The sequence below is a fragment of the Oryzias melastigma genome, linkage group LG16, assembly GCF_002922805.2.
Source record: "Oryzias melastigma strain HK-1 linkage group LG16, ASM292280v2, whole genome shotgun sequence".
Taxonomy (NCBI): domain Eukaryota; kingdom Metazoa; phylum Chordata; class Actinopteri; order Beloniformes; family Adrianichthyidae; genus Oryzias; species Oryzias melastigma.
Window position 1 is genome coordinate 13513828 of NC_050527.1, and position 18323 is coordinate 13532150.

Consider the following 18323-nt stretch of genomic DNA (forward strand, 5'->3'; position numbering starts at 1 on the left):
CATTAAACAAGGCTCTATTTAAAGACCCATTCCAATGAAAACTGTTTTGAACAAGTTCTTGTAGCAATTTTCCTATGATGGCAGACATAATGGATTAAAACTGTATTTCTATATTTAAATCATGGTTGATTTTAGCATATAAAGATCGGTGCCTTGAAAAAGCTCAGGTTTGTGATGCAGCAACTGAGGTGGGCACGTCCCCCTTCTCCGCTCAAATTCTAGAGTATCCACTGGGGTCAAATGGACCCATTACAACCTAGTTTTTCTCGCCTGGGCTGGCATCTGGCTCAAAACTGTGCAGCAACATAGCTCTGATAACGTTTGCAGTTTTGTTTTCTGCTTTGCTAATGTTAGCTTGGGGTTGTGAGGGACTGGATGCTAGCAGGAGAGTGTAAACAAAGGAATGCTGGGATATCAACAGTTCTATGCACACAACCCAGAGGTGAATCTCAGCAACAAATGTCCCCCACAAAAAAGCCTTTTGATTCTGACAAACTGCACGATTATAATTAAAAGACCATGGGGAATAATTATAAAATAGACAAAAAAATTGAGTTAAAAATTAGACTTTGCTCATTTTCTTGATGTAACTAAGTTTACATGCAGAAATTCCTGTCTTTGATTATTGATGAGGAACCCAAAGTCAGCAGCTCTATCTCCTTACCTGGGACTGTTCAGAGCTTGCATGTATCGTGGTGGGGGGTGGAGCAGCAGGAGGTGGTGGCGCCCTTCTCTTCTTGGTCTCAGTCTTGGGAGACATTGTGTGAATATAAGTAACGGATTGGGATTTTCCCAAAATGCCAGGATGATCCTCTGTGGTGGAAACACCTGACAAGGAAGACTGATCCTGAAAAAAAAGAGCAAATAGACTTTTTTAGAGATGTAATAAAAACGTTGCTTGGTAGAGCATTTAATGCATATAGCCAGAGTGTTAAACTGCTGTAGAGACATTTTAGTGTTAAACAAATACATTAACTACACACCCAGAAAAATGCATATTTATGAGAATTTTTCTTTCTTGTCAAAAGGACAAGAAAAAGATGATTGAGTAAAAAAAAATCATAATACACATAATTTCTCAAGTTTTATTGTTCTATTCTTCTTTAAATCACATATGAGAAAACCCCTTTCAAGTTATCTGAAATCCAAAAGACTCCAGCATCATCCACACTATAAACTGTGGTGATCAAAATTCCAAAAAGTGTACGAGTGATTTGAAAACTAAACACTGAGATTACTGTAAAAACAGAACACACAGGAGCTATAGACAGAAAAATAAGATGCTACTTTATTGAGGGACTTTTTCTTCAGGGATGACTTGAACGAATGTTTTCCTCTGTTCTGACTGATACGATTAAATGCTGACAGAAGAAAGCGAAGAGAAGAGACTGGCAGCAAAAAGGAGACTTAGAAGAAAGCTCTGATTTGATCTCTTATCGAAATCCTCACAAAAAAGTTTTTTGTCCGTCAACACAAAAAAAATAATGTTCAAAGCAGAAAACTCGCATGAACTCCATCTGACTTTTTCTCCTACTATACTTTCTCACCCTGATAAACAATCGGAAACAGCAGGAGAGGAAAATAGAACAAAATGTGCTCTAGTGCTGAGGGTGAACTCAAGTTCACAGCTCCTAATTACAATGTGAGATAAAACACAGGAGAACCCTAATGAAATGTACACAACTTTGTGCATGGCTCACTTTGTGTGTTGCATTGTTTCCTCTGAAGTGAATGCTTATTAATTCATATAGGTCACGACGTACTAATAGAGATGTAAAAATGTCAAATTTGGTGCCAACCATGCACTTTTCATTCTTCAGTCTGTATTTGATACAGTAAAACAACATTTTGTTGCATGAAGAACATGCAACACTCCAGCTTTTTTTCTCATGTACTGCAGGGTGTGATCTCAACACTGCATATATGCAAGTGCCATCAGTCCTAGAGTGATAGGAGGGTGTAATGATGCTCGCTGAGATATTACAACACCACTTTCTCCAAGATTTTACTCAAGTGTTTGTGTGACTAGTTACTAGAAACAATATAAATATGTTTTCAATTTGTTAGTTTAAAGCCTGGAAAACATCAGATTTGATGATCAGCAGAAATAATCTGCTGATCTATAAATCTTTGTCTATATGGTCTAATTTATAGGGGTATTGAAATAGCTCACGGATGACCGGAATACTGAAAAAACACTAAATATCACCAAGTTTTTTTGTCTGGTTTAAATATTTGTTTATACTTGGTCTAGAAATAAGGGTAGACGGACTGTTGCAGTGCCTAAAATGAACAAAAGAGAACAAAATATCTAAATATAAGTTTTTACATTTCAAGATTTTATTGTTTAACAATAAAAGAGCAGAACTCACTATTTACTTTAAGAAATCTTACCATGACAATTTCTACTAGTTCCATTGGTGAATTTTCACTTATAATAGGAAAACCATCTTAAATCTATATTTTGAAACTTACTTTAACTTTACTTTAACTGACTATAGACATTTTAAACAGTGACCCCCGCCCCGTGTCATAGTCTCCTCAGGCAAGACACAGAACCACACATTATAAGCATTATTGCACTATGAGCCTTCAAGGAACCTGGTGAAGTGATGTGTATGTATTTATATATATATATATATATATATATATATATATATATATATATATATATATATATATATATGTACACCATTTACCACCTTTTTTAATCAAGGTAAAAGATTCAGTGAGCAAGAACATACCGGTATATATAATTTTTAAGCTTGGAAAATTATATTTATAAGCCTGTGTATTTTTTTTTTTGCTTCTCAGGAAATGTTAATGTCAAAAACTGTGACTCTTATATTAATTTCAGTGGCACAAATATTTCTTCATACACAAAATTAGATAAACAACACCTTCAAAAATGTCACCACAAATATTAACTTCTTCTAAGATATATAATCATTTAAGTATTCCACAAATGTCTTATAAAAGCTTTTTTTTTTCTTGAAAAAGAGTTTAAATTATAGTGCTTTAAACAGGTTTACCCTGCAGCCTGCATTACCCAAACATGATAATCTCTGACCATGTCAGAGTTTTAAAACCTCATGCACTCAAACACACTTACCCAAACCCACACAGTAGTTTAGCCCTTAATGAGCAATTAGAGATAAGAGGCAGTGCTTTTAGTGCTAATATAACCAAGGTGGTGTAATCTGATACTTTCATGCTGATAACACTGTGTGTCTGTGTGAGGGCGGTGGTTTTTCTTTTTTCTTGTGTGTGCAAATGCATGTGTGTGGTCTGGTAATACATCCTGACTGAAAAACAATCATATCATAGACCAAGAGCCCAGATGCATTAAAGTTAGGAGCGGTGCAAGAACTGAGATAAAGAAATGCCACCCGAGTGGCCACTGTCCTCACTGCATCTGAATTTTTAAAATGTTATGAAATTCTACTCTTCACTAAATATCCTGTTATGTTCGTATCTTATTTATCTTCATTTGCAAAAACATTGTTAGGAAAGAAGATTTGTGATCTCAAGAATATTAACAAGGCGATTATAAGAGCACGACAGCTTGGATCTGGAGCAAGAAGGCTGTAATGCATGGAGGGCCTTATGTTGAGGAAGGCACAGAATAGAGACAGAAGGCTGGAGTCCATCCAAAAACCAGGAGCTCCATGAAACAGAGACGTGGACGCCTGGGATTCAGTCCCATATCATCAAATGTCGTTTTGATTAAGTTACAGCTTTTAAAGTAGAGCTCTTCTAAAATGCTACAGAAAATGGATCTGGTTGGAACTAGACTCATTTTATGTTGGTTTAATACATTTAACAACCAGTTCATGATTAACCGAGCATGACACAGATATCATTGTTTTATTTTAGGTAAAATCCAGATTAATTAAATGTCTTGAAAGCTGGAAATCATTAACCATAAGATGTAAGGCAGTTTTGGATTTAGGTAAAATAGTCTGATTGAATCCTTCAGTAATCACACTCTTTATTTCAAGCGCATTACTCCTCTTTATCTGACGATCTAAAGCTGTTTGTTGTCTAGTGGAAAGTTGCTGCCCTCTAGAGGAGGCTAGAACGCACTGCAACAACAAATTCATGTTTTGAGCAAAGTTCAAATTCCCTCCCAACTTCCAAACCACTAAATATATGTATATATATTGCAGGAGTATCTACTGCAATTTAAAAACCATACTCAAAACTTAAAAAAAAATAATGACATGACCTGATTTCCTAAAGTAAAAACCTAAGAACATTTTACAAGCACTATTTATGAATCCACTTTGCTCTGAAGACAGAAACTTGGACAGTTCATTAAAAATAAATAAAAATATCTTTTTTTCACATGAACAAACTTTTTAACGTAATGCATTGTGGTCTATTTTCATAAATCTACTGAGCATTGATGCAAGCTGTTTTTTTCAGAGACTTCTGGGAAATTTCTAGGGCACTGAGGTAAGTCAAGAAGGAATTTAACCCAACCTTAGTTAACACTTCCTCAGATATTTCTGTGAAAAGTCCCAACTTTATCCAAACATGAGTTCTTCATGTGCTGAAGTCACAACTAGTATAAACATCACAAATATACAGTCGTGCTTCAATTTAAGCTTTAGATTAAGAAAGAGTAGAATCTTACATCATTCATTCACCTTCAGTTTGAAACCAATCAATAATCTAATTGTCTAATTTATCTTTAATCCCACCTTTGACTTCCTCCTGCCGAACTGGAGAATCCCTAACAGGCTTTTCTTCTGTTGTGCTCCCAAACTGGCGGCCGAGGAGCTAATGGGATCTAACAATATATAAAGAAGAAGGAGAAACATGTGAGACATTTTAAAAATCAGAGCTGCAAGTCAACAATTAAGTGGTTTGTTGATGATGTTACACACGTTCACCAGAAGAGGGAGCTTTAGCTTCATTGATTTCAACAGGGAGAGGTTAAAACCAGCAAAGCTGCACAAATTAGAGCGTCAAAGCAGCACAAAAGTCTAGGGTAAGAGAGACTAAGGTAAACTAACCATTTTAATGCTAACCTACAACAACAAGCGTTATGGCTATACTAACACATCACAATTATTTCCTTATGATGCTTGATGCGGTTACAGGACAGGGTTAGTGAGCAGGGGTGGTGGGTTGGTCAGACTGAAAACAGAAAGATCATGACTAATACCTGAGAAGTTAAGGACAGGGGCAGAAGCCATTTTAGGCTGGAAAACTGCAAACATAACAGATTTTAAAAAGACTTTGAGTCATTATTTCAATTATTTACAGGACATATGATAATTAACTTTCTCTGCAGCAGCTCTACAAATTACTAAGGCTGCACTGCATAGATATGTAATTTAATTACTATAAAGACAGCTTTTACCCCAGCAGAACATTCCAGCCATTACATAACATTATTTGATGCTAAAAATTACATCATGATGGAAAATAAAAATAAAAAAATCATGTTTGTGTTCCTTACAGCCATAAAAGTTATGTCACAACAACATTCATGCAATAAGAGTGGGTGTGGATCCTCATTATGATAATGTACAAAAAAGGCAGAAAGATAAAAGGGCTGTTTTCAAACAGATAAGACTATAAATATAGTGAAAAAAGTTGATTTACAGTTTTAGTTCTCTGACAAGCAGTAAAAATGCTCCGCAAAGCAGATAGAAATTGTATAAATTGTTTTTTTTATCACATATTAATCCATAAATACATTAAAAATACCAATGGATAAAATATTGTTAGTAATCATTAAACAGTGGGTGAAAGGGTACAGCATAAATGCTGAGTAAGCACTATTATATTTTCGCAGATGGAAAACAGAGTTTTCTTCAGTTTTGAGTGAACCTTAACAAGACTGTTTAGTAACTCTTATTTGCCAGTGAAGAACAAACATTTGTTAAATCATTTAAACTGATTTCTCTGCAATCCAAAATTATGAAGTATGAAATACACAAAAAACTAAAAGAAGTTTTAGAGATCAGTTTTTTACTACAAAATGTCATTAACTTGATTTTAAAAAAATATTAGGCAGAAAGTTGTTGCTGACTTTCACATGTCTGAACTGCTGGCCTGAGTCTTTCTCAGAAGGCTGCAAGCAGTTGAGAGTTAAAGTTTCAGTGTAAATCCAAAACCTGTAAAGAAGACTGCAGGTCAGCAGTTCAAACACGGTAAAGTCAGTAACTTCTATAATGTTTTTCTGTCCAACAGAAAAAAAATAATGAATTGTAAAAATTTTAAGTGTCATACATGAACTTTTTGTTTTTTTATTCCCACTCAGATCATCTTTTAATCTGTTTTTTTATTTTATTCATTGAGTGAAATGTTTAAAAAATTCGAAGTAGTTTTGTAAACTCAGTTGAGGTTTGTGTGGGATTACCTAGGCTCTGATCGTGCACGTACAGCTCCTTGATCCCCAACTCAGTCAAAGATTTGTCCAGCGGGAGCTCGTGATGACTGACGCTGTCCTTCAAGAGCAGGACGTGGGAGGGCTCTAACTCGCACTTACTACAGATGGTCGGGATCAGAGTTTGGAGCGCAACCAGGGGGTTGACCCGCACCACCGCTTTCTGATTGACGTGGTAGTTCACCATCAAACGCACCGTTTTCTGAGACACAAAGGAGAAAGACAAATATTAATGCTTTCTGGAATTAGCGTATGGTAAAAAAATATCCCAAATAACTCAAGAAATAGGTTTACAAAGATAGTCCTCATAAAGGAAGTCTTAAACAATAGATAAATGCAATAATGCACACAAACGGGACAGTCATTCTTTCAAAAGAAGAAGAAAAGTCCTTTAGAGGGAAGGAAGGAATTACAAAAAGAAACCTTAAAAAAATGTAAAGGTTTAGGATGGATGTGTCACATGTAACGTTTTATTTGTTTTGTGTGAGCTAAATATTGCAATAAACAGTGTATAATACATCTTCTGCCTCCAAAAAAGTAGGAAAAAATAGTATTTTTTCACAATGTACTTTTTTTCCTCAATCATAAATCATAATCTATTTGATCACATAAATATACACTTGTATGCGATGTTGAATTGTACAAATACAGATAGCAAAGACTTCTGAACTTCCTCAAAATGTGTCATATGCTACTTTTCTTCAATCCACACCAAGCAGTCTGGAGTGATTCTGATTGGCTCAAAGGTTTTGCTCAGTGGAAATGTTTGGTGTTCATGGAAAATGCTCTAATTGATTTCCAACATTTGGCTTGTTTCAACAGCGTTCCTGGAGAAATGTGGTGTGTGTGGTCTCGGGTTCGGATCCAATGCAGCTGAAACTCTCTACTACCGAGGGCGTGATTGTTCAGTGTCAACACCAGCATCATGTAACTGAGTATTAATCAAAGACCAGTCAATAGCCCTCCTGCATTTTGATTACCCTCACTTTTTCTACAATTGCAATGTTAGCATTGATTTAAAAACAGCAAACCAATCTGCTGGTAACACCTAATTATGATTTTAGTAATGACTAGATAGATTTTTAATGCCATTGTCACAAATACAATGAAATTAGAAAAGTGCTTCCTGGCCCGTGCAACTCTTGATATAATATGCTAAAACAACCCACTGTAAAGAACGTATGACTAAAAATGATAAATAACATTAAAAATGTATTGTCTGCCCAATAAAAATGCTTTGTTAGTAAAACACACCATAGATAAATGTTAACATTAAAACTAGACAAAATAATGAAAATAAATACATAAATATGAAGAAAACTATGTTTCAGTTTTGTGTTTATTTGATTCAAAAATTAATTTTCTAAATCTTTGAGTGTGACAATCCACATAATTTCATTCCTAGGTCGTCACATATTGAGGATTGGTTAAGGACCCCTCTGCATCACTTTTTGACGTCTTCAGTGTCCCCAACTCGTTGTTTTTTGATGTGCAGGCTGTTCTATTTAAATCAGGGGTCCGGGTGTTTTGTCGAACACAGTAACGGTAACCCTGCCTCAATACCCTAACCTGGCCTGCAAACTGGTACCAGGCACTTGGTTTTGGTACTGTCTGGTACAGTGCACGTCCAGAAAAAGGTAAAGGTCAGGGTTAGGATACCAGTACGGTACACGTCCTGGGACCAGTTTGCGGCCTGGAGGTTGTGGAGCCTTGATTTAATTTGAGCAGCCAGCATGTCAATAAATGATATTTTTGACACAGAAGGGTCCTTAGCCAAACATCAATATGTGACGACTTAGGAACGAGAATGTGTTGGACAGTCAGTAAGTCAAAATGTCTGTCTCTGCACATGGCGAGCAGCTATTCCTTAAACGACAAAAAGTGAGGAAAAACACAAAAATCTAAAGATACTTATTGTTTAGAAACACACACCGTTGGGGCCTTCAGTGTTCTGGATTGAGCTTTTGTGAGGGAATACTTTGAAACTTCAGGATGTACTTATAGACTGTTTGCACTGACAGCACAGGAACATTTTCTATAAGTAGATCAATTTAGAAGCTTAAAGTTAAAGTTAAAAACCTTGTTTGTAAAATGTTATCTTATTTTACGCCACATAATAGTACAGACTACATACCCCTATGTAGCCATGTGGATCTCATTATCATATGTACGTACCAATCCAGGTGTCGCCCACATGTGAACCCAGTAACTTAATTTGACTTGTTGAATCTAAAGAGAAGAATCAATAAACTGATAGGAGAAATTTGGACTAAATGTGTTGCATCTGGCTTCAGGCCAGATGGGGTCAAAGTGAGACAGAGCAGCCGGTGAGTCATGAGAAGACCAAAGAAATAATGCATGGTAACTAAAGGTAAGGCGCTCATGAAAAATTCAAGCCATCCATGGACAGAGAGGGGGAGGCTGAGAAAATGAAACACACAGGTTGAAGGGTACAGAAATACAATAAGACAGGAGAATGATTTTTAAAATCCTTTGTGAAACTTGAACAGAAAAATGAGAAAAACAAACAAAAGAAGCCACACCTGACAGGAAACCTGTGATGATACAATATCTTGAATGTGGATACCGATCATCCTACCTTTGCATGGGCTTTTACAGGTTTAATTGGACTTGACTTCTCCAAGCAATCAATGGTAAAAACAGACAATAAGTAAACATGTTACAAAAAGCTAAAAGATGTAGGATTATAGTAAATACACAATTTGTATTTGGTCCAAGCACATGGGATAGCATTACTAAACAGTATAAACTCTGGGCAAATAATGCCAAACACAGATGAAATATTTCTCCACACAACAATCCTGAGAAAATAATATTAAGATTGCAAAGGATGCAAAGACTATCTGCACTCTGGGATCATTGCTGCTACTTACCTCTGGCACTTTAGGTGCTGGTCTGCGCCCCACTTTCTCTTCCGCCACTTTCTCCTTGATAAGGACACAGGCCACATTCAGGGAGCAAAGAAGCGCGTTGGGCTTGTATGGCAAAAGGAGGCCCTCAGGCGACCAGAGCTCCAGGGTGTAAAGAGCCGGGTTGAAGTGATGACGACTGCAGAGCTCGACCAGCAGGTCCATCAGAGCTTTACTGGAAGACAGACAGAAATAAGAGTTCGTGTGTGTGTGTGTGTGTGTGTGTGTGTGTGTGCATATGTAAAAAGAAATGAGGCACAGGTGAAGAAGAAAGAGAAGGAGGAAGGAACAGATATCAAGTTACAGTGGTTACCTAACTTTGGCTTCATTAAAGAGAAGCAAGTAAAACAAAATATTGATGATTATGTAATATATGATGAAAAAAAGACAAAATATCTTTAATAAATACAACTTTTGAACTCAAATTTATTATCTGGCAATCCTCCTTACTTTATTTTAATGACCTAACAGTTTATACCCTGTAAATAGACAACTTAATATTAAACTATTGCCCAACAAAATGATAACATCTCAATTATTCTTTAATAAACTAATATATGACTGATAAGTACATGATCTATGATTAAAGTCAAAACCTTCCCATTGCTTCTTACATAACAAGTTTATATGACAAATATTCTAAACCATTTAATATCTTATTTATTTAAGACTGATACTAAAATAACATAGTTAAAACAGTCACACGGAGGCATAACATCTACATAGTCCATAATACCACCTGTCAATCCAAGGATAAAGAAAGAGGCCGTCTCCAGTGTTTAGTGGGAAAAGCCATATCAGATGACAGGGCTGAGGAAAAGGCATTACAAAGGGCACCATTGACCCTCAGCAATACACACTCAATTACACACACATACACCAAAGACAAAATCGTCAAGTCAGCTCTGAATATCAGTTATTCACTATGCTTGAAGAAATGTAAATACAAAATCAAAACACATTTCTTTCACACAGTTAAGTGACAGGGGAAGTTTTTTCTAGAAAAATACATTTTAAAAAGAAATTCAACTAATTTGAATATTATTTAAAGTCATTCATATTGTATTAATATGAGACTATTACATGTGTATGTATTAATGCAGTAAATTTAATATTATACAGATACTCATTAACATCAATTGAATATGAACTGAGATAGACATAAAATGTTTGACTGTATTTTTCCTTATAAAGTTATATATGTTGGTTATTTAAAAAAAAAATAATTCTGAGTTAAAACACTTAAGATGGAATATAGAAAGCGCTTTGACAAACTATAAGTAGCAAGCGTGTGGACATGGCCAGATCCTGGTCACATGACCTGTCTTGGTATATTGCTGTAAGTTTGTTTACTTTTGATCACAAAGTTTCAGTTTGAAACATTTTGAAGAGTCTCCATTTATCTGAAAGCTAGCTTGATGATGAAAATTCTAGAAACATTTGCTTCTTTTTTTAACGTACTTTATTTGTGTGATCATTCAATAAGGATGCCTCAATGAAAAAAAAAAAAAAATCAATAGAAATGTTTAATATATATGGTTTTTAGAACAGAGGACCAGCAATATACATCACTTTTTCTTTTACTGTGATGATTATTAATGGAAATTTCAATTTCTAGTAAGGATCACTAGACAGTACAGATATTCCACTCAAATACTGCTACTATACATGTAGAGTCTGCACAATTATACAGCAATTTAGAAAAGTGTACTAACGTATTTGTATTTAAAAAATACTTAAATATTTTAAGGAATTCTAGAATACCTCAAAATTTATTTTAAATATATATTATTAAATACATTAAAAAAATACAGTAATGCAAAATGTTGTGAGCATAATTCAGATTGTTTGCAATTATCTGAATGACACATTTTATTATTCAGACATTTTTGTAAATGTAAAACAATTTCCAATTGCCTACAGCTAATAAAAAAAAACATGAGTAAATGATCATTAAGTTTGTAAGTGTTAAACCAAACAACGTAATTTGCTTCATATTTATGGAAGTAAAAGCTCAGAGAACTGCTAAACTGAAAAAGACACGTGAACTTGAAAAAGCTCAACCAGATGATCTAAGTGACAATGATTGTCTAAACATAAAGGCATATATGCCTTTATGTTAAATAAATATATGTTCCAATAAATGTATAGACAAATTTTATATAAAGATTTTTCAATATCTATTACAACACACCAGGGATTAAATTAAGCTGCCAATGAGTTACTGCAAAATAAGCAAATACATCAGAAATATGGAGGAATAAAAATACTGCAACTGTATTGTAAAATGAAATAAAAGTACTAGATTTCCTAAAAAGTGTTACTCAGTTGAAGTAAAAAATATCTTTAAAATGTTCTGAAGTGGTGTGGTTCATTAAGGGTATATTCAGACCGAGCACAATTGGTTCACTTACAGTGAACCAGAGTGCCTTTCCCCTGATAATCTGAAAAACATTTTCAGTTTGAAAACACACAAGCGGACCCTGATCCAGGACCAGGATCCACTCTCTGACCCATCTTTTGTGGTGGTTTCGGTTTGTTTCCAATCAGACTGATCTCTGGTTCGCTCTGAGTTTCCTCAGCTTGAATAGGCTCTATGGTTGGAGCGGAACAACTGAACCAAATGGTCATCGACGCCAAAATGTAAACAGAGCAGGAAGGAAGGAACCATGAACCACAGACAAACATGGAACAACAATAAGACACACCAACTCCCTGAAATGTGGTCGGAAGAATGTTGGCTCATTAAGACAACTTCAAATGTGATAGACTTAATTCTCACACTATTTGCGACAATCTATATGTCACAAACACTTATCAGTGTACCTTCTTAGCTGTCGTCTCATCAGTAACCTCCTTGCATCATGCCTCTACTGTGCCAAAATGGCGAGTAAAGTCTTGTACCTGACATTGATACAGACAATCAGAATTGGTCCGAGAAATATAAAGTTTGAATAGGTGAAATATCCTGACAAGGATTGCAAAGCTTAAGACTTCCTTTATTCTTTCTTTCGTTCCTTTGCCCCGCTCTTGTAATTTCCTGGCCAATGACTAAAGAGACCTTTAGTCACATGGTTTTATTTACAAACTGGTTCAAAACAGAAATGTCCAGTTGAAAGGCAGTCTGAATACAGACCGAATGCAAGGTTTAGGACTCGATCCAGCCAAATTAAGCGGACTTGGACAGAACCAGCAGACTTTTGCAGTCTGAATACATCCTAAATATCCTTTGAAGAGTTCATTTCTGTTGTGGATATTTTATTGTTTTTTACCATTGAGATACGTCCCCAAATGTTCTGCTCCAATGAACACCACCTCATTAGGGACAGAGAGCATTAGCAGGTCAGCTGCCAAGACTTTTGGCACAAGGCTTGTGCTCAGACTGTGTATGTCCCCACGTTTGATGAGGGACACTGGGACAGCAACCAAAAAAAAAAGCAACCTATAGTTTTTCTATTGCTCCTACAACCTGAAAATGGATACCAACTGCTAAAAAAAATGTTCTGATAATCTTAGTATAGATTCCAAAATTTAGGAATTGAAATGAAAGGAATGTTAAACAAAAGTGATAAGATAAAATCTTGTGTAAATGATTGCAGAAGGACAAAAGCATTGAGAACAATCACGGGACTATGAGCGCCTGAATGCACACTTGTGTGAACCTCCCTTGAACCTCACCTTCCATCTTCTGTCACAGAAAACTGGTGCCCCTGAGGTAGGGTCAGCTGGAAATCCACATAAGGCTTTGCTGTGTTGTCTTTGGCATCAATGGCTGATGGCCCTCCCCCATCCAGTACAGAGTTTCTGAAGATGTGGCGTGGAGCTGGTTGAGGGGCCAAAGGAGGAGGAGGTGGGGCGCGTGTCTTCATTACCCTCCTAAAAAAATTCAAGAAAAAAATATATGAGATTACTAAAAACCTCCTGTGCATTTATTTTATCATTTAACACAGAAACTCAAGGTTGTCTGCAATATTTTTTTTATCTTGGTTTGACAACAAAAATATAACATCTTTAATCCTAAATTTTAAAAATGTTTAACAAAAATTGTGTCTTTTTGCACACTATGTTTTTTCTTTTCACATTGATTACATAACAGTTTAAAAACAAGCTGAGATAATACGCCTGGTTGTCAAAACCATACAAAGATAATCAGCTGCTGATTTCACCTGTCCATGTGGTGAATCCCTGTTAGCTAATTATTTCTAGCAGCCCAATAAAATATTGCTTAACCCAAACCAATATTTTGGTTTTGCTCTCCAGGTTCATCAATTTAGAGTCAGCAACCATACCCAATGCAAGCCAATCAACAAGTAATGTTATTTTATAAGGTACAGTTTACTGAATTAAAAAAACGAAATGCTTGGATTAAAAAAATATATTAATTGTCTCAATTCTATTTTTAATAGAAAAAAACTACATATATACACATTTTATAATAGTAGAGTGAGACTTGCCAAGTTCTAACCCTTTAAACACTATAACTCTTAAACTACAACACAGCAGGAATTTGATGGATGTTTAAAACACGCATTTAGCCAAGAGTGTTCACACTGGACAAACAGGGAGGGGCTTCTTCTTTTTCTACTGTTTAAAAGTGCATATCCGCCACCTACAGTTGAAAGAGGCTTAGTGTGAAACCTTGCTGCAGGCTTATTCTTTTTCAGCTCTATTTTGATATATAAAATACTTGGTGTCATATGATTTCGGCAAGGCATAAATCGCATTTATTTCTCTTCCATGATCAATTTTCAAACTTTTGGCACTTACATGAATTAAAGTTCAAATAATTTAACTATTTTTGTAGGTAGATCCCGAAAACAGACGAAAACTTGAAATGTGCTTTTCATTGGAAGTGGTCTCTTGAACATGCGTTGCTATGGGCGATGTAAAGATAGTTTCACAGTGTTTCAAAGTGCAATGTCAGCTAGCAAATACCAATAATGAAAAAGGGAAAAACAATCACTAAGTCTTACTTTTTCTTAGACTTTTGTGTAACCCAAATCCTGTCTTCTAAAATATGAATACAATATTATTCATGGAGATATTATATTTAATAAAAAAAAACAAATTTTTGCTAAACAAGCTTAGTAAATTGGCCACAATGGAAAATTAGAATTCCCTGTTGTCTGGAACAGTATTTGAAACATTTTTATGCTGAGAAAAAGTCTATGAAAACCATCACAACACTTCAGAACACTGGAACCATTGTTTGTATTGTCTGGCGCAAGACAAATGTCAGTGGTATGCAAACAAGATGCAGCAAACTATGCGTTTGACATTGCTCTGACATAAAATGATCCCACATGAACCAGAACGGAAACACAGTGTAATATTAAAAAAAAAAAACGTTTAAGAAATCTATGCATTTGAGAGAAACAAATCTCTCAAAAACATCAGCCTGAGTAAATAGAACACAAACTTGTCAGTCACGTCAAAAACAAACCTTGAAGAAAAGCGTTTCCAGAGGGTCAAGATGTCTTTAAGTTAGTGGAAATAAAAGTGTGTACAAATTTGTGCCTTTAATTGTCTAATCCAATGCGGGAAAATTCTGCATCCTTTCAAGGTTCCTCTGCTCGATGCAAAAGCAAATGCATAATATCAAGGAGAGAATGCAAATGAAGCACAATGATTGGACTCTAACCTGGCAATGGTTAATCATTAACCGCTATGGGAGATATCACCTAACTCTAACCCAGAAAAGCCCAGAAAGTTATTGACTCATTATGCAATTTAGAGAGTGGTTTCCTATGCATGCATACCTGGGATGACAGACTATATTTAGAGGAGACAGGGGAATCAAATCATATTGTGGTTTGCTAAAAGAATATGTTTTACTCGCTAGATATACACTTCTTTTCGTGACAGCTTTAAAAGGTGTGAGAATTTGGTATTTTCCTGTCGACTCCTTTCCCTTTGAAGGTAAACAGAACTGGGCTCTGTGTAACTGTGGGACTGGGTCCTAGCCAGGCGCAACACAGTGAGCCAGTATCCACTTCCCCTCCTGTCCGTCTCACCAAAACCTTCTACTCTCCCTCTATCTCTTTTCCTCCCTCGAACGGGCACAAAGACGCTTTTAGGAAAAGCCTCGTCTCCCACAGAGTTAGAATCAACACAAACTGAAAGAGTAGGAGAGTAAAGGAGACGCAAGGAACCAAAAGCAGGAAAGCCCGCTCTGGCACAGGGGGGCAGTAAGTGCTGTGCTGGTAAGAGGACCCAGTTACAAATGGACTCTCCTTTTCTTTCTTGCGCACACACATACACACACACACACACAGTGTGCATGATCTTTTAGAGCTCTTAGTTCCTTTCACTTGACTAAACAGGAAAAACAAAGATGTATTTCCACCTTCAGTTTTGATTAGTTTAATGTTTGTTTTAAAAATGTTTCAATTGTCAGAAATCTTTAACATTCTAAATGATTATGATCAAAACTCTTTAAATATTAATTAAAAGTTTGTCAATATTATAATTAATATGCTAATTTAAAAAGCGCATGTTTATATCATTTTATTATAGTCAACAGTATTTTGTCGTGAAGAATACTGTGATTTTATGTACCTTTCAGACATTAGCAGAATTGACAGTGCTGTAGAAGGTATTTGCACCAAGGTGTTTCATGTTTTTAAATTTTTGTCACACTTATAGACCCACTCCAATGAAAATAGTCTTTTGTGTTTACATGTTCTTGTATGTTGTTTAAATGTCCATTTTTAAAACACTTCTTAAAACCCATTTTTGCCGCCAGGCATTTGACATTGTATAAGACTCTGCTCTGCTGGTGTGTTTTATCTTTGTTTTTATCTGGTGTTATTTATGGTTTTTATGTAATGTAATGTATCTTTTTAGCTGGGATTTTATTGTACTTTGAACTTTTAATGTGCGGTGCCTTGTTCGACTAAGGTCATTTTAAGGTGCCATATAAATTTAATAAACTTAAACTTTATAAACTTGTCGCATTTTTCTCATGGTAGATGACCTGTACAAAAAAATTACAGCATTTCTGAGTATTTCTTAATTTAAACCACGTTGGATCAGAAAACCGGATGCTGGAAAGACCTCGGACTGACTCACCTACTGAAATGGGTGTGCCGAATTATCCTCTTTCCGTGATATGATGAGTCTTTAACACCCATGCTGTAGTGAATTGCAATTCTGGCCCTAAAACTGTATGACTGGACTGATCCAATATTGATCTGCATTTTTTTTTGCGCCGCTAATGCTAGCTTGAGGCCTTAAGCTAGAGCGTGAGCGTGCAAACAGAGCTCCCAGCGCCAGGGAGGGGGAGGATGATGGCTCTTTGTCAACAGTCCCACCCACACCCCAGAATTATATTGTAATGAGCTACTGCCGCTATGCATAAACTTGTCTCAAAAAACAAAAAAGGCTTTTTGATTTGGGAAAAAAAACTTCAGAAACACAATTAAAGGTCACTGGGAACAATTTTACAATACAAAAAAATATGATTGGAGTGGGACTTTAAGCTACATCCACACCACCTCGGCAACCACATACAATGGAAGGTCTATGTAAATGCAAGTATAGGCACTTTGCATTCAAAACTTTGGCGGTCACGCACCGCTATGCTAGTTTTTACGTACGTTTAGCGTGTTTTTAAACTCACATCACATTTACGTTTACACAAACATCAGCTGAGTACATTTAAAAAGTCAATAAAAAGACATTAATTGAAAAGACATAAAGACATTAATTTTAAATATTTGTACATTACAAAAAGACAAAAAGCCATTTTATAGCAAAAAGTAATGACCCTAAACCTTTCATTTATGTTTATTATTTATTTAAGTGGTGATTTGTAAATATGTGCTGAAGGCAGAAAGCTTCCTTTCAGGCTTTCAGTTAACAGTAAGGAAGACCCCCGCCATGTTTGAATGTTCAACTAAAACGCCTTTGCTGCAAGAACACGTTCTAATGCTAGATTCACATCAGGCTCAGAAATGACTATGTAAACATACTCATAATTGGTAAATGATAAATGGCGTATACCTGTATAGCGCTTTCTACCCTCCTTCGAGGACCCAAAGCGCTTCACAGTCACAGACCCATTCACCCATTCACACACACATTCATACACTGGTGGTGGCTCCGCTGCCGAACACTGGCGCCAACCTTCCACCAGAGGCAATTCGGGGTTCAGTGTCTTGCCCAAGGACACTTCAACACATGGGTGGGCAAGGCGGGAGTCGAACCCACTCGCCGCCGATCAGGAGTCGACCGCTCTACCGCTGCACCACAGCTGCCCGATTTATATTATATTAATTTTGGTATACCCCGTTCATACTCTTGTGTCTACGCAATGCTATGAATGTCTATAAGGCAATTTTCGGGCTCTACATACAAAATGTGTATCCATTAATCATCCGCTAAAAATAAAACCACATGAACTTTGACCAATCAGAGACTCAGATTTGGTACCGATGTATGGGTGGCATCCTTTTTCAAAACACAACCATTTGAAAATTAATTATAGAGGAGAAATTTATTGTTGCGGTTTGTGCCCGGTCCCAATTATATGACACTTAGTCTTTCATGTATCAGAAAAAAACTGTAAAAAAACCCTGGAGCAAGATTTCCGAGATTTGCACTGTTTTGACATTTTGCATCAAGTCTCTTCCAACTGTAAGTACATGTACAAGCATCATCTTTTAGCGCATTCTTGAGCATGCCACACATGCCTGGTGAATACGTAGCTTAATACTCACAGCTTGAGTCAGAAATTTACAAAGTAAAATATATATATATGTATATATAATAAACAATTTATATAGAGAAAAAACTTTCAAAACAATAAAGCATAACTATCTAATGAACTTTGAGTTTTGTGTTCTTTCAGTTCTGCAGCTGCACTATGTTGTGGTCGTCCCATAATAAAGAGGTCAGGCTTTGAATTAGGGCTGCCACAAACGATTATTTTAATAGTCGACTAATCACCGATTATTTTTTCCGATTAGTCGACTAATCGGGTCATGCAC

The 18323-nt window shown here is 36.0% G+C and overlaps 1 protein-coding gene across 5 annotated transcripts in view; it reads right to left on the reverse strand.

Annotated features, from left to right (window-relative positions):
• The window catches only part of cobl (cordon-bleu WH2 repeat protein), a 57895-nt gene that overhangs the window by 26929 nt on the left and 12643 nt on the right, over nt 1-18323 (reverse strand). For 3 of the 5 annotated variants that reach the window (XM_024267169.2, XM_024267170.2, XM_024267165.2), the window contains exons 3-8: nt 13012-13209; nt 9298-9508; nt 6377-6605; nt 5174-5218; nt 4707-4795; nt 665-847 (exon numbers count right to left, since the gene is read on the reverse strand). In XM_024267169.2, the coding sequence (XP_024122937.1) occupies nt 665-847; nt 4707-4795; nt 5174-5218; nt 6377-6605; nt 9298-9508; nt 13012-13209 (955 nt within the window). Of the gene's footprint in view, nt 1-664; nt 848-4706; nt 4796-5173; nt 5219-6376; nt 6606-9297; nt 9509-13011; nt 13210-14776; nt 14981-18323 lie in introns of those variants that run through there. The other 2 variants (XM_024267167.2, XM_024267168.2) reach the window with 2 other exon arrangements.